Source organism: Zootoca vivipara, chromosome 7 (genome assembly GCF_963506605.1).
Source record: "Zootoca vivipara chromosome 7, rZooViv1.1, whole genome shotgun sequence".
In the NCBI taxonomy this organism is placed as follows: domain Eukaryota; kingdom Metazoa; phylum Chordata; class Lepidosauria; order Squamata; family Lacertidae; genus Zootoca; species Zootoca vivipara.
Genome location: NC_083282.1, coordinates 53,670,972 through 53,687,620, shown reverse-complemented (window position 1 = coordinate 53,687,620; position 16,649 = coordinate 53,670,972). Strand labels below are relative to the sequence as shown.

The 16,649-nt window shown below is 42.6% G+C and overlaps 1 protein-coding gene across 1 annotated transcript; it reads left to right on the top strand.

Annotated features, from left to right (window-relative positions):
* Nucleotides 1–3,614: 3,614 nt before the first annotated feature.
* Nucleotides 3,615–13,804, top strand: LOC118088443 (acidic mammalian chitinase-like). The gene is made up of 11 exons (XM_035122105.2): nt 3,615–3,677; nt 4,911–4,940; nt 5,067–5,268; nt 5,905–5,961; nt 7,480–7,645; nt 8,828–8,952; nt 10,778–10,901; nt 11,033–11,218; nt 11,806–11,925; nt 12,671–12,812; nt 13,437–13,804. The coding sequence occupies exons 1-11, from the start codon at nt 3,653–3,655 to the stop codon at nt 13,706–13,708; spliced, it is 1,449 nt and encodes a 482-aa protein (XP_034977996.1). The 5' UTR covers nt 3,615–3,652; the 3' UTR covers nt 13,709–13,804.
* Nucleotides 13,805–16,649: the final 2,845 nt, after the last annotated feature.

Genomic DNA, 16,649 nt, shown 5'->3' with positions numbered 1-16,649 from the left:
TTGGAAGAGACCACAAGGGCCATCCAGTCCAACCCCCTGCCAAGCAGGAAACACCATCAAAGCATTCCTGACAGATGGCTGTCAAGCCTCTGCTTAAAGACCTCCAAAGAAGGAGACTCCACCACACTCCTTGGCAGCAAATTCCACTGCCGAACAGCTCTCACTCTCAGGAAGCTCTTCCTAATGTTTAGGTGGAATCTTCTTTCTTGTAGTTTGAATCCATTGCTCCGTGTCCACTTCTCTGGAGCAGCAGAAAACAACCTTTCTCCCTCCTGGTTTGAGGACCAAAGAAGCTATTTGACTTGATTCAATATGCATTAAGTCCATTGTATAGAATGAAAGCATTTTTCAAAGCTGGCTGGTAGATTTTTTTTGCAGCTGGGTGTTTTTGGCAACTGTCCCTTGCTAAAGTATCTATTTCATTTATCTATTGCTAAAGTACTGCTAAAGTATCTATTTCAGCAGTCCAGGTGTAAGGGTTTTTGTTTTGTTTAGTTTTGTTGCTGTTGTTAGCTTCAAAGCATTTTTGAAAAAAGTCAAATTCTGAAAGAAGCACCTTCGAAGCAATGTTTACAGCATATGTTGTTTCCAGCAAAGATAATCAAGTACACGATGAGCAATGTTATACAGCTTTGAGGCATTTTAAATGTATTTGAAGAAGTGTGCATGTACACGAAAGCTCATACCTATGACAAACTTAGTTGGTCTCTAAGGTGCTACTGGAAGGATTTTATTTTATTTTTGTTTTGACTGCATCAGACCAACATGGCTACCTACCTGTAAATGTGCTAGGTTTGCCCTGCATCAGAAATGTAGATCCAATTTGTAAGGCATGTAGTCAGCAATCAAGTAGTTTAGCTTCTTATTAATTCTTCCATACTCTGCAAAATTGGCCCAGGCTAGTAATTTTATGGGGTTCAAAGCAGTACAAGTGTTCGTACATTCAGAGTGAAAGCAATGTAATTCAGGAAGCATTGCACTCACTTTGAACTGACTTCATTCAATTTCAGCGATGTAATTGTGTAGAAAAATCTGATTGGCTACATATACTCTTGTGCAAATTAATTGAAACATAGCATGTTTTCTATCTTACTCGTAATCCTGTACTCAAAACAAACACAAAAAGTCAGTTGATCGTTATGGTGTCAGAAGCTTGTAGCCAATAGAAGGAATGATGCGCTCGCCACAATATACTGAGGTTCTGCAAAAGAGAGTTATTCCAGAGCTGGAAAAAACAACCCTGATGGTACTGGGATATTGCAGCAGACCTAGCCCCCTGTCACACATCAAAAGTGGTGAAGAAATTCATGACAGAGCAGCAAATACAGGTACTTGATTGGCCAGGGAATTCCCTGGACATTAATCCCATTGAGAATTTGTGGGCTATATGCAAAAGTCGCCTCTGTGCTGTAGACTGTACGATTATGGAGAAGCTCATTGAGGCGCTGATTCAAGTGTGGTACAGGGATCCGAAAAGCAACAGTGACTGTTCGAAACTAGTAGACAACATGCCAAACCGTGTTCAAATGCTGCTTAAAAATAGCGGAGGTCATATCCGTTACTAATGTACGTATATTTCTGTATTTTAATGTTTTGTTGGAAGCCGCCCAGAGTGGCTGGGGGAACCCAGCCAGATGGGCGGGGTATAAATTATATTATTATTATTATTATTATTATTATTATTATTATTATTATTATTATTAGAGTTTTGTACATGCATATGTGAGTTTTGTACAACAAACTACTAAATTCATTGTTTGTTTCAATTAATTTGCACAAGGGTGTAGTAACAGCAGGAAGAAGAAGGATGAGTTGGGGTGGGGAGGGAGAATGACACAATGGCAGCAGGTGACTGTGAGCAGCATGTTCAGGGAGCCTTTTTATCCCTCTGTCTGACAACTCCCATTATTTAAGCAACCTCTGATGGCAGGGGATGTAAGACATTATTCAAGTGCCGCAATGGAACATAGAAAGTTGCCTTATACTAAATCACACCATTGGCCCATTTGACTCAATATTGTCTGTATTGACTGGAAGTGGTTCTCCAGGATTTCAGATAGGAGTCTCTTCCATCTGAGGATCAAACCTGTCTGGGATTGAACTTGGGACCTACTGCATGAAGAGCAGATGCTCTACCTCTGAACTACGGCCCTTCACAACATCAGCTTAGCTACAAATTAGAGACCAGCAAATAAAATATGAGATGCAACACTGTAAACACTCCGTCACTGTCAACGTGAATGCAGCAGCACTAGCCCTACCATTAAGCAGAGTAACACACTAGCTCAGGCAGATGATTTGGGGTGTGGTGAAAGGGCAGTGGACTGTCAGCTAATGCATTGTTTATTTGTATTTCTACTGCCAGAAAAGGGAGAGGAAGAAATGAGATACCCGGTCCCAGGGGCCAGAATAACTGTATAGTTTGTTAAATGTGCTGAGACTTGTTAGGAGACCCTGTTTCTCTCACGGAGTGACAATTGCCAGAGGGGTTCTCCGTGGCAGACACTGCACCATGAGGAGTGTTGGCTGCTAATTTAATAATGGCTGGAACTGAAGTAACATATAAATGGAAAGCATCAAATGGTTCTAAACAGTGCAACCCGCCTTGACACATCGGCTCAGAGATAAGACTCCATATTAGTTAAATGGGACTTACTCCCAGGTAAGGAACTACAGAATTACAACCTTGATTTAAAAATAGACTAAGATAATTGAAACTACTCTGCATGTGTTGAAATTTATTCCTTTAGTTAGATTTGAGAGGAAAGAAGAAATAGGATTAGGTTAAATAATATTGAAAGTTGGAATCTTTTTATATCCGATTGTAATGTGTTATTGAATCAAATTATTCCACTTGGAAATCTTATGGCTTGGAGTTGATTTTGAGTATGTATAAATGCTTATTTTAAATTTATATTCTAATTAAAATTGGGGAAAATATGTATTACTGAGGATGATATGCTTTTGGGGTGAACGGAATTTGTACATGCGTGCCTATGCACAGCCATAGTACTTTAATTATTGGTGGCAGTTGATTAGAAACTGGCCTGAACCAATAATTAATTTGCTTCCCCAATAGCTGTTATCTCTCATGCCTCACTAAGGGCTCATGGGTTTGTTTCCAATGTCATTTCTCTGCAATTAAGCGGTCCATTTTCAACACTGTAATTACATAAGCATATCTTACTGATACATATGTTTGCCTTCCTTATCCAATACCCAATATCTTTGGTAAATTTTGAGTGGAAGGGTATAACATTGATTTAGGATCTGGGATGCAAAAATAACCTTCCTCTTTCAATGCATGCCTACTTAATCCCAAACTTCAGAAGATTGGGATGAAAGATAATATTCCTAGGTGAAGATGGCTGCCCGTATAGTAACTTACTTTAGTAGTGTGACAAACCTAGACAACATCTTAAAAAGCAGAGACATCACCTTGCCTGCCTGGCGTGCTCTGGTCCATGGGGTCACGAAGAGTCGGACACGACTAAACGACTAAAAGAACAACCAATGATTACATATTAACTTTCTATTTAATTTTGGGGGGTGAGGGCATCTGAAGTCACATGTGTTCAGAAGGAGGTGGGAACTGAATATTTCTTATAAAAAGGAAACAGAAGATGTAACAACCTAGTACACAGGTATCAAAATGGGCAAACTACTCCTTCTGACTGGTGAGTAGAACAGGCTCAACTTACCATTGAGCTGGCAAAAGTTTCTCTCTGTTAATCTCTCTCTTTTTGTTGTTCTCTGCCTTCGTCAACACACTATTCTAGTCTGACCTAGCTTACTTTCAGGTAGTCCTTCTGTCCACGTACATCTAAAGACTACCTAGCTATAGTAATTTGATGGCCATTCTAGAAAATGTTCATAAATTGACTAGAAAATGTGATGGCTTAGGAAAAAATAGGTCTCTTAGTAAAAACATGAGAATAAAGACAAATTATAACAGATGCTTTTAGGTTGGATGACAAGAAATGCTTCCAACAGTAAAGACAGGCATCGATTAGAATAAGTTTTGGAATTCCTTTCTCTAGAGTTTTAAGAAACTGAGGGAAATCTCTCAGGAGGTCGCTTAAGTCTCAACATTTTTTTAAATGTGTGGAACTGGGGTAGGTGACGCACAATATCTTTTTACAGCAACAAATGAGTCAGGGCAAAGCTACACAGTATCTCAGCAACCACATATTCCCAATCCTGCATTTGCTGAGATAACATCAATGTGGAGGGAGGACACTTGAAGGAGTGGGACAGAGGTGGACTGGTGGGGCAGATTGCTGGGCTACAACTCCCATCATCCATGACCATTGGCAATGATGGCTGGGACTGATGGGAGCTGCTGTCCAGTAACATCTGGAATTGTTCCCCACTGCTGCCTTATTTAGGAAACAGGTTTGGGGGAACCTCATGTTTTTCTCATAAATGTGAATTTCCACCCATTATATCTATGCCATTATGAAGAGGATCCCAGAATCCAAGTATTTATTTTCCATACATCTATGACAGGACCATAACATATACAGTAACAAACTGAATTGTCTGTCTCATCAAGTCAGTAAAATTGCTTGCAATATATCAGGATAAACCCATGGCTAGCTTCTAAAGCTTCAGAGATCTATACAGCAAAGCCACCTCATGAGAACACCATTGACTTAAACAGGCTTAGGAGTAATGCTGGGCTGCACTTCAGTGAGAAAGCCTAGGGATATATAACAAAGTATTCTCAATTGATCAGCACCCTTAACAAACTACACTTCCCATGATTCTGTTGGGGGAAGCCATGACACTGATGCAGACAATGCAAGTTTGTAGTGTAGATCTGTTCACTGACTTGTAGTTGGGGTGAACTAAGAAATACTCATGACTAGCTTTGGTGTTTGACTAACAATGGCACTTTTCTTTCATAGGTCTGGCTCTCCTGCTGCATGTGCAGCTGGGTAAGTTGTATCAAATTTATTTTTATTTTATTTTATTGTATTCCATAAAAAGCAATACCTAAAATAAGCTTCTCCTCTAGTAAGAAATTTGAATGCGTTGGTTGACTTTAATCTTTCAAACTGCAGGTGCATCTACCAATATTGTCTGCTACTTCACCAACTGGTGCCAGTATAGACCTGGTATTGCACGTTACATGCCCGAAGATCTTGACCCATGCCTATGTACTCATGTCATCTATGCTTTCGCGGGCATGGCAAACAACCAGATCCAGACCATCGAGTACAATGATGTGGCTCTCTACGGTGGCATCAATGGACTCAAAACCTAGTAAGATTCAGCCGGTTTACATACAACGTTCAACACAAGGTGCAGAATCAAGAGAATTAATTTCCAGTGAAATAAATGGGGATTGAGTATTAAATTTAAATCCCATGAACTTCCATGCAACTTTAGGTCCATGTTTTTCTATGGGTTACGCCTAATTTTGGCATTTCCTATTCTGTTTCAATAATACACCTGTCTTTCATATTAGAAAAAAATCAGACATTTTTGATGCAGAAGGTAAAAGAAAGTAATAAATGGGTGTGTGTGCTCCTTTCTCCAGGCAACTTTCTGCCCACTTTCACAACAGAAGCACACTTTTACAATTTGCTTTCTGGTTTCTTGCAGCCCGGGACAGGCTCCCCCCTAAATTTGCTTCAAAACTCTCACTACTCCCCAGATTCTGAGGGGGTGTAGAGAGGAATGAGAAGCAAATGTCCAATTAGATCTCACCATCTGTTGCATTTTTATATTAACAATCTATGCAATTCTTAAAGGGCACAGGAATTCTCTTTGGATCTATCCCTACTTTTAAAGTTTATGTTGGTATTTCAATTATTTCTTTTTAAAGACAGCCCGCTTGTAACTGTTTGCATATGGTTCAGAGTCTCTTTAATGACCTTCCAAATATTGTGTTTACAGCAATCCTGACCTGAAAACCTTGCTGTCTGTTGGAGGCTGGAACTTCGGTACCCAAAAGTAAGGTCCTCTAGGAGATCCCCTCCCCTATTTAGCACTAGGATGATCAGGCGAAAAATAGCTGGGCAGAAGAGAGAACCTCCACAACTGCTGGAATTTCCTCTTCTAAAGGTGCAGGCGCCCTGTCCTGGACATATTGTTTAGCACCATCTCCAACCTTGCTCTACATCAGCTGTTCTATTTCCCTGGCCCATAAACTAGCTCACCTGAGAACTGTTTTCCCTTCTCCCAGCTCCTTAACTAGTGCAGTATGGTTCTAGATTAAAGAAGCCAAGGACCACTTTTACATGTACAAATCTAGTCACATGTATGTAGATGTGTGTGAGAGTTGTGTATTGTGAGGATGTTCCCTGCATCTCTCTTTTTGTTTCCAGCTCCTTGTGTGCATCTGGAAGTAGATTCCATGTTTCTGCTTCCAAGTAGTCAGAAAAAGCAACTTCCAGGGGCAGGGGGCAACTTTCATCTCACAAGATACATACATACATCTCTATACAGTGGTACCTCGGGTTACAAACACTTCAGGTTACAAACTCTGCTAACCCAAAAATAGTACCTCAGGTTAAGAACTTTGCTTCAGGATGAGAACAGAAATCGTGCTCAAGCGGCGCGGCGGCAGCAGGAAGCCCCATTAGCTACAGTGGTGCTTCAGGTTAAGAACAGTTTCAGGTTAAGAACGGACCTCCGGAAGGAATTAAGTTCTTAACCAGAGGTACCACTGTACTGGATTAAATCCATAGATACACCTTTTTACCACAAGAAAGGGTCTGCATATGTTGGATATGCTGCCAGAAACAACAGGAAAGTATCTTCAAGTCCAAACAGTGAAGATTAATGTAAGATGTTCCTCACAAAGGAGGGAACTCCGGTTCACAGCCAATGCGATTGGACTTGGACTGGAGAGACTTGGGTTCAAATCCTTGCTCAGCTATGGAATTCACTGGGTGGCCTTGGGCAAGTCACTGTCACCCAGCCTAACCTATCTTGCAGGGTTTTTGAGGAAATATAACGAGATAACTCAGTTAATATCACACTTAACATCTTTGTATACCATACATGTGGGAAATTAGCATGCCTTTAGAGATGTGAGGAATATTATCAGGAAAGAATAAATAGTTGGATTTTAAGGTTAAGTGACTGAAGATATCCCCTTCCTATCTAAACCAGGGATAGTATTATGGAACAGGAAATCAAAACCTCTAGTTCAGGGAGGGAAACCTATGACGCTGCAGCTGCTGTTGGACTCCAAAACTCCCATCAACAACAGTCAGCATGGGCAATAGTCAGGGGTGACAGAGGTGGAGACCAGCAACATCTGGAGAGCTGAAGGTTCCCCATCTCTCCTGAAGTCTGCGGAATTCAAAACTTAACAATCTCAAAAGGCTATGCTGTTTGCAATATCCAAAGTATCTGGAGAGCACTAGGTTGGTGAAAGCTAGCTCAGACCACCACCAGCAGATCTAGTTAAGCTCTATGGTTTTGGATTTGTGGAACTGATAATTCTGACCTTTCTCTTTGCAGGTTTTCTGACATGGTTTCCTCTGCTCAGAACCGCCAGACTTTCATTCAGTCTGCCATCTCCTTCCTGCGCAAGTACGGCTTTGATGGGTTGGATATTGACTGGGAGTACCCTGGCAACAGAGGCAGCCCCGCTGATACCCAACAACTTTTCACAGTCTTGCTCAAGGTTGGCTTTGACAATGTGCTCTCTCTGTATCTAGGTGACTAATATAGCAACGAAAGGAGGTTTGTTCTGGAATGTTACCCAGTGCTATTTGTCTAGGCAACGCAATTGCTAAAACAGATATAATATCACCTCCATGTCTTTAGGGTAGAATAGGGCCTACCTTTTTTCTCATTCCTTCCTGGGCTGGATCTAGACACATCAAAAAAAACTGTTTCAGGAAAATGTGTTGTGAACTTTATTATGGGAAATATAAAACACTTTTTCTTTACTAATATAGCTGAGTACCCTGTTCGTGTTCCCAATAATCTTCAGCTCAGAAATGTTAACAGCTTTTGTGATGCTCATAGTTTAAGGCAAATGGTGGGTAGAGAGCTCCAGAAGTGGATATATAAGGGAAGTGAGACTGTGATTGCAGTTTTTGATTAAATAATTGCATGAGTGGAATGACTTCTGCTTGTGCCCACTCCCCCCACCCCCTGTGCATCCCCATCTCTATTCAGGAAAGTTGGACGGGGGACCAGAACAGATGGGGGGGATACAGGAAGCGGAGGAAGTTCCATCAAGTGGAAGGCATTCTGCTTATGCAAGGAGCTACTTCGTGCTATATTGAATACAACCCAATGTACTTAGTTATCCTGTGCCTTACATTCTGGAACATCACTTCCTTATGTCCCCAAAGCCAAGCATTTTAAACATTTTTTTAAAACCACAACCCTGAGATTAAGAGTCTCATGCCCTACCAACCAGACAACGAAGATTTTAAAAACTCAGATAAGAGTGTGTGTGTGTTCTTAAAAGAGTAGCTTAGTGCCGGAGCTACAGATTTTCTCTTAGGAGCAAAAGTCTGCACTGCTGCTCCCTTTATCACTCCTAGTGTGCTTACTCCAGCAGCAGGGGAGAGGTTGAAAAGGATAAATAATTATTTTCCCCTTGACCACCATCCCACACATCCATGCACACACAGGAGCAGGCAAAGCAAGTCTGTAGTTTTTCCGCCATCCCAACCTATCTCCTGAGGCACTTGCCCCCTCTTGCCCCCTACCCTTGATCCAGACCTGGAGTTGTTGTTTAGTCGTTTAGTCGTGTCCGACTCATCGTGACCCCATGGACCATAGCACGCCAGGCACTCCTGTCACAACAGGCCTGGAGTAGCTTGTGACAATTCTCTTCTTCCAATAACAGGAAATGTATGAAGCTTTTGAACAGGAGGCTTCTCAAACCAACAAGCCCAGACTGTTGATCTCTGCAGCTGTGTCTGCTGGTGTGGGCACTATTGAGACTGCTTACCAGATCCCAGAGATGTCTAAGTAAGTTGCATGTGGAGATCTTGGCTCATCGTGAGCTGCCATAGACAATACCGAGGTAGCTGGCCCAATGGTTTCATAGAACCATAGAGTTGGAAGCCAAGCAGGAAACACCATCAAAGCATTCCTGACATATGGCTGTCAAGCCTCTGCTTAAAGACCTCCAAAGAAGGAGTATAAATATGAGGCAGTTTCCTATGTTCCTAAGAGGAGACAGGCGTACACAGTGGAAAGACACTGGCATTTGGGGTAGATTGGTCATTATGGCAATCGCACCATAGCTTAGGACAGGGGTCCCCAGACTACAGCCCGGGGGCCGGATGCGGCCCAATTAGCCTGCCAATCCGGCCCGCGACGACCCCCGCCACCCGCCGCTGCCCGCTCTCGCGGCGCGCAGCGCGGCAGCGCTCTTCCGGGTTGGGAAAAAAGCGCCGAAAATCCTTTCTGCGCATGCGTATGGGCCTCTCCCGACCCGGAAGAAGTCATTTCTGGTGCACTTCCGGGTCGGGGGAGGCCCACGCGCATGCGCACAACGGATTTTTGGCGCTTTTCCGCCCCTGGAAGCGCCGCGCCCCCGCCCGCCGGCCCGCACAGGCGCACGCTCCCCCGCCCTCCGGCCCGACACGCGATTGGCGCGGTGGGAACCGGCCCAAACGCCGGTAAGTCTGGGGACCCCTGGCTTAGGACTTCTGCTGCAGTGATCACCCACTATGGTAAAAGCTGATAACTTCTTGGTTTGGAGTGGGTGCCTCCTCACTTTGCCAAACACCAATAAAAAAAACATCCAGAATATGATGGCTGGTTTCCTGGTCACATATCAGGCAAGCAGTGGTGATGTCTATGGCTCAGCACTTCAGTGAAATGTGAAATAACAAGAGCAGCAGAGATTAAACAGAGAGTACCTGCCTCTCTCCATCTACTGTATCTGCCTGGGATCGTGCCTATACTTGTCAGTTCAGGAAAGAGGAAAGAATGTGACTTGTATGTCAGAGGACATGCACAGGCCAAATTATGTTTCAGCACAGAATTCTTTATATCCTTTAGTATGGTCTGAAGTAGATACATAGCAGCTTATTAATGTGTACATTGGAGCATATTATTGTGTTCACCAGTGACAAAAACAAACATTAGCAGTAATGCTGAAGTGATTAATGAAAGTCTCTGTGCGGATCTTGTGTGTATTGCACCTATCCCCTGCACATCTATCTCACAAAGAGGCTGCCCCGTGCTCAGTGATTGGGAACTTGGCAATATCTACATTGTATTAATATTAACAATTGAACTCTATTGCAGAAGCAAGACACTTTGCCTTCTTACTAATCGATTTAAATCAAGAGACCAAATGAGATAGGGACCTGAGGATCACCAGAGATGGCTGAGGATATAATATAATAATGCAGACATCCCCAAACTGCGGCCCTCCAGATGTTTTAGCCTACAACTCCCATGATCCCTAGCTAACATGACCAGATGGGAATTATAGTCCAAAACATCTGGAGGGCTGAAGTTTGGGGGTGCCTATAATAATGCCTCCTGGCTAGAATCCTAACCAACTGAAATCTGATACATTTTGGGGGGGCAGCATCAATGCATGCCAAATGGCCGGTTTTTAATTTGTCTAAATTTAAATGAATTGTAATGTTGAATACACTGAAACTGATATATAGAAAAGTGTAACAGTCATGATTCTCCCCTTTTCTGATAGAACTGGCAATGCTTAGTTAACAGAGTAAACACAAATGAGGAAAGGGTCCAAAATTTTCCTTAGAGGAAAATAAATTTCTGGACTGATATATTTGCCTATTTGCTTCCCTCACGTCCCTCCAAGGTACATGGATCTGATCAATGTAATGACTTATGACCTCAGAGGATCCTGGGAAGGTTTCACTGGTGAGAACAGCCCTCTGTATGCAGGCCCTGAAGACCAAGGCTCCTATAAGGACTTCAATGTGGTGAGTGACTCAACAAAAATGAAGTTTTCTTTACCATCAATAATATCCTACATATGCAGCTGCTGAATATGTAGTTCAGAATTGTCCCATGATTTGCCTTCTGATTGCCTCCTCAATGTTCTCTCCACTAGGACTATGCTATGAACTACTGGAAGAAGAATGGTGCACCAGCTGAGAAGCTGATGGTGGGATTTGGAGCCTATGCTCGCACCTTCACCCTGAGCAACCCTTCTAACCATGGCCTGGATGCACCAACCTCTGGGCCAGGGAGAGGTGGGGCCTACACCCAAGCAGCTGGGACGCTGGCCTATTTTGAGGTAAAACTGTCATAGTTCTTGCAGTGGTCCTGAACATTTGTTAGTTATCATGATGTCCTGCATTTTCATTTGTTTAATTATAGCTTTTTATGCACTACTGGTGCAGTTTTGCATCTGGACATTGCACTTGTGAGCCAGTATAGTTATAGTTTCAGTTTATTTCTGTATAGCTTCATGTTCCTGTTTTTTGAATGGGTGTTTATTTGCTGCTTTCTGTGCCAAGGAGCAAAATGGGCAGATCTCGGATTCAGAAAATGTGCTGTTTTTAAGGCAGCATCTGCCATCCTGGTGCCCTCCAGATGTTTTGGACTAAAACTCCCACCAGCCTGCAACGTGCAAGCCACTCTTTGCACTGTTGGAGCTGGCGTGGTTTGAAGAAAGGAAATTTTGTGCATCTGCCTTGTTTCCCTAATAAAATTCTATGGCCAACTATGATTTCCACATTCCTCTCCTGCTCACAGCTAACGAACACTCATATCATTTCTGGAAATGGGTGTAAAGTAGAGATAACCCAGCATAGTTTAGCTAGCCTTGGGTAACTAGATCAAACACTTTCATTTGCTTAATCCAAGATACTGTCTCCACAGGTCTGTACCTTCTTGAAGGAGGGTGCCACTGTTGTGTGGAATGCTCCCCAGGAAGTCCCTTATGCCTATAAAGGAAATCAGTGGATTGGCTATGATAACCCTAAGAGTTTTGGTATCAAGGTAAGCCTGTTTATTGTCTCCTATTCTGCCCTTATTCATCACTCTTCAAAAATAGCCAGAGGCTTCTCCTGGAAGGCATCTTGCCTTTCTTCTCCCACCTTCCCCATTCCTGTGGAGGGTGATGCCATCGAGCTGCCTTTGAAGAAACTGCAGGTTTAGACTGTGTTGAGTCTGAAAGGTCAGAGCAGAAGGATTTCTAGAGAGCTCAGGAGGAACAAGCTCCCCCCCACCCTCCCTTTTAGAAGCCTAATGGGGAAGTAGTGTCCATTATGTTCCACCTGTGTATTTATGCTCTGCCTATATATTTGTAAAGAATATGAAAATATTACACAACACCTTAAGTCTCCCATGACCATATAGAAAGCAATCTGAGTACACACACCCAAGAAAACTGGGGCTAGTGGAACAACTCTATAGTATTTTCCCCCTAAATAAAAACTTGATTAACTGAGTTTCATGCCTCTAACAGTGCAAATGCAAGTCTGTTTGGTTTTTTATATATATAAGTAAACTCCATATAGTTCAGCTGGATTTTTTTCTCCAAATATGGTTAAGATTTCAGACTATCTGTTTAGGATTTATGTAATTCCTTAACCTATTTCCTGTAACTGCAGCTTTAAAAGTTAGACCACAACTCTGGAGTGTAGAGTCAGGCCGTTTATGCCCTCTCTCTATCTTAGCAACTCAAGGGAAAGATAGCTCTGGTTCTCATTTACTACATAATGCTTAACCGTCTAACTCACAGGCTAAGTGGCTGTTGGAGAACAACTTCGGAGGAGCCATGGTCTGGGCTATTGACTTGGATGACTTCACTGGCACATTCTGCGGGGAAGGCAAATACCCTCTGATGAATGCCTTGAAATCTGGATTGGGAGTCACCACACCAAGTGAGTAGCATACTGCTGTTGGTAGAACAGAACAAAATTCCTGGCATGCCCAGAAATCTTCGTTTTGTCTATATGTGAAATAGTGCTACTGACTCCTATTGTGTGTTCATCTCTGCCCTCTTTGACTCATTTCTTTTGAGGCAGTATGGCTGGTCCACTACTGAAAAAGCCACTGCGTGTGATGATAATTACCTAGATTTCAGCAGGTGGGAGGCAGAATTTAACCCTTTCATCTTCTGCTATGGTCCTTAGGAAAATCTGAAGTCCTTACTTTGGACGCCTTCCTCTCAATGCAAATACTAGCTGAATTTTCACAATGGAGTGAAAGGTTACATTTCCCCCTCTACATGGGCTGCAGCCCCAGTCATTATCCTACATACATTCTCTGCTGGTTATATTTTTGCAAAGATGCAAAGATTAATGTCATGTCTAGCCTTGCCAGGGCTTCTTTTGCCACACGCCGTTAAATTTTCAATTCCCCTTGAATGAGGTTTGTGATTATGAGACTTTTGTCCCTCACTCCTAGTGCAGGCAATATTGAAAGATATTCCCAATGGTCTGACTCGGTTTAAGGCAGCCATCTGTGTTCCTAAAGTTCTAACACCATTCTCATCTCCCTTTCAGACTGTAAGGTGCCTGCAACAACCCTTGGCACTAATGCTAATCAGCCTGCCCAGGCTACAACAGCAGCCCCATCTGGTGGTGGAAGCTCTGGTGGAAGTGGAAGCTCTGGTGGCAGCGGGGGCAACTTCTGCAATGGAAAAGCCAGTGGCCTCTACCCAGATCCCACTGACAAGAATAGCTTCTACCATTGCGTGAATGGGAAGACCTACCAACAATATTGCCAGAGTGGCCTTGTATTTGATGCCAGCTGCTCCTGCTGCAACTGGGCGTGAAGAGAACAGCCACAGAGTAGTACACACACACCTTCCACTGCAATAAACAGCAAGGAAAGAATTCAGCATGATAAATAAAGATGCATTGCATTCAAATCATAGTCTGTGGTTTCTTCTGCACAAATTCAGTATCTCTTCCCGTTGAATTGAGTACTTCAATTACATTTTCTTGCAGTGCTGTAAAAAAAAACCCATACTAGATCAAATGTGTGATTTATTTAATTTATTCGTTTGCTTTGAAAATATATTGATCATTTTTACCATCCCAAAAATGTCTAATGAAGCATGCAAGAAAACTGTCGATACAGGAATATAAAACATGCTGCAAGAGAAAATCATGACAAAGATTACAATTCTGAGACAATGTTCGGAGCTCTCATGTAAATATTTAGTTAGATATAGGGAAATAAATGTAGCAGCATAGGGTTCTTGTTGGAGTCTGAAGATCACTATTTTCCTACACTGAGGGAAAATCCTCTATTCACACACTCCACAAACTATAAAAAGGTGCTACAGCATTCTTTACAACAGGCATAGTAAGGCTGTGTATATACAGTACTAACTCTTTAAAGCACATTCTTTTCCTTAAAGAATTATGGGGAGTGCAGTTTACTCCTCAGAAAGCTACAACTCTCAGCAACCCTTAACAATCTACAACGCCCAGAATTCTTTGAGGGAAAGAATGTTATTCAAATGTGCTTTAAAGGCATAGTATGTACACGGCTATCCATTTGAATGCTATTTCTGGGATTGTAGCAATTGGCTGACCAAATGCAATTAAATCGTTTATTCCCTCTAACTTCCCCCAGCCCTCAATGCTTTTCTTGACTGCCACTACAACTTATAAAGACTTCAATTAGCAGCAACCTTTAATGAATTCAGGCTTAGTGTGGCCATGTGTCCTGCTATCCAGAGGGCAGACTTTTATTTGAAGGGCTGTCAGAGAGAAGACAATATATCCTCCATCTGAAGGCTCTTCCAACCCAAGTCTGGTTTAATGACAAAGAACAGTAAGAAGGGAGAGCAGGGGCCTTGAAGTCAGCACCTGGACAGTGGACTGAGCAGGCACCCAGGTCACCCAGTCATGTTCTTCTGCACTATGCTGAGATGTACCTATCCATACAAATCAACATTTGCCAGTTTTATGCCGATCTGTGTAATCTTCTGTCCTTTTTGTTGATAATGTATTTCCTCCTTTGGGGCAATGAGTGGAGTGCAGAGCAGTTGCCGCCACCACCAACACACAGGAAAACAACAAGAAAGAAAGAAAATCTACAAAAACTTTCCAACTCCAACATGAACACATTTCAAGCATTAGGAATGGAAGGATCTCTCCATTTCCCATTTTCCCCAATCTTCAATTTAGTCCTCCACTTTTCTGCAGAAATTTGTGGTTTTAAAAAGATCCTCAAGAAAATCCTTCAGCATTTTTGTTCCACTTTCTCCTTTTTTTAAAAAAAATAATTTTATTAGTTTTATATAACAACACAAAAAGACAAGACAAAGAAAAACATTTCTGCCCACCTTCCCCCCCTCCCCCCACAAGTCCCCTTCTGCCACAAGTGGATCCTGCGGGTGTTGAGAGTCGAAGGTAGTCCATTTTAAAGCTGGGTTTGTCCTCACCCCCCTCTCCCTAGCTCCTGAACCCCCTCCTGCCACCAGGAGGCCCCGAGACATAAGGAGAGATTGGGATAGGGAACCCCCCAACCATTTATATCTTCCAGCATAATAGACAAACAAACAAACAATAAAAAATTTCAAATTCTTACTTTGTTAAACATTGTATTTGTGACTTCCTCAGATCCCTTCTTCCTGATTTTCATAGTTCTTAAATATAATTATGGCAGGTTTCTTATTCTTAATTCCAATTCTAATTCTTGAAGCTCAACATTATTTCCCTCCTTCTTCGTGCCACCTCCCCACAGGCCCCCTCCTGCCACAAGAGGCACCCATGAGGTGCGACCATCCATGGGAGGTCTAATTTGTAATTGGGTTTCCTTCCACCCCTCCCTCCCCCTCCCAAAGCCCCCCCTGCCACCAGAGGCTTCAGGTCGATAGGGAGGAAGATAGGTGGCTATCCACCCAACTACCTGTCTAAACATAGCATTGCTACTCCACAAATCTAAAATTTCTTCCCCCAGCCCTTCCTCCACCCCCACAAGAAATGTCAATTATTACATATTATTAATCTCTCTAACCAAACATCTTAACATTATTCTCTTAAACACCCTCTTCTTCCCCCCCCCCCCGGAGTCTTTCCCCCATTTGGTCCAGCATTTCCTTCATCCAGCCAAGATTTCAGAACTGTTTTTCAGCCAACCTAATTACCAATTTACCCGTTTTTTCATCCCACGCCAAGTTTTCCCAAATCGAACTTCCAGTCTCTGTCCTCCCCTCCTTCTGCTTTTCCCACCCCTCAGTCTCACTTCTCTCTTTTCCATTATCCCCAGTCTCCCCATTTTCAAAGATCATTATCCATTGGGGGTGATGCTTCTCCACAAAGATTGCTTTCTCACTTAAGTTCCCAAAACTGCTAGTGTTGGTGCTCTTCTCTTCATCTTCTTCTTTTCCCCCCTTTTGTTGAGCATCATCCTCTTCTTGATTTTTGAGATCCCTTTCCTTTTCAGAAATGTCATCTTGGTCCTGACCGTAATCCACTGTACTCGTCAATGGTGAACTAAATTGTTCCTGTCCCTTTAAGAGATCTCTCATTCCTCCCAGAATTTCCAAGTAGTTTAATACAGTCTGCCGGAAGGCTGCTGAATAGGGTGTTGACATTCTTTCTTAACCACAAGCGGAATGAAGATTAGAAGACAGTAGACATTGGAAATTTCCTTCCTTAGACATGGTGACCTCCATCTTGGCTATCCATTTTTCAAAGTCTTTTACATCTTCTTATATCAAATAATGTCCTTAGCAAAAAAAATTCCTTCTTTCCCTT

Excerpts from the sequence above, each read along its gene's own strand:
- LOC118088443 (XM_035122105.2), top strand. The coding sequence starts at position 3,653 with ATGGGCAAACTACTCCTTCTGACTG. Across the intron at positions 11,219-11,805 it reads GGACGCTGGCCTATTTTGAG|GTCTGTACCTTCTTGAAGGA; the intron begins GTAAAACTGTCA and ends CTGTCTCCACAG. Across the intron at positions 12,813-13,436 it reads ATTGGGAGTCACCACACCAA|ACTGTAAGGTGCCTGCAACA; the intron begins GTGAGTAGCATA and ends TCTCCCTTTCAG.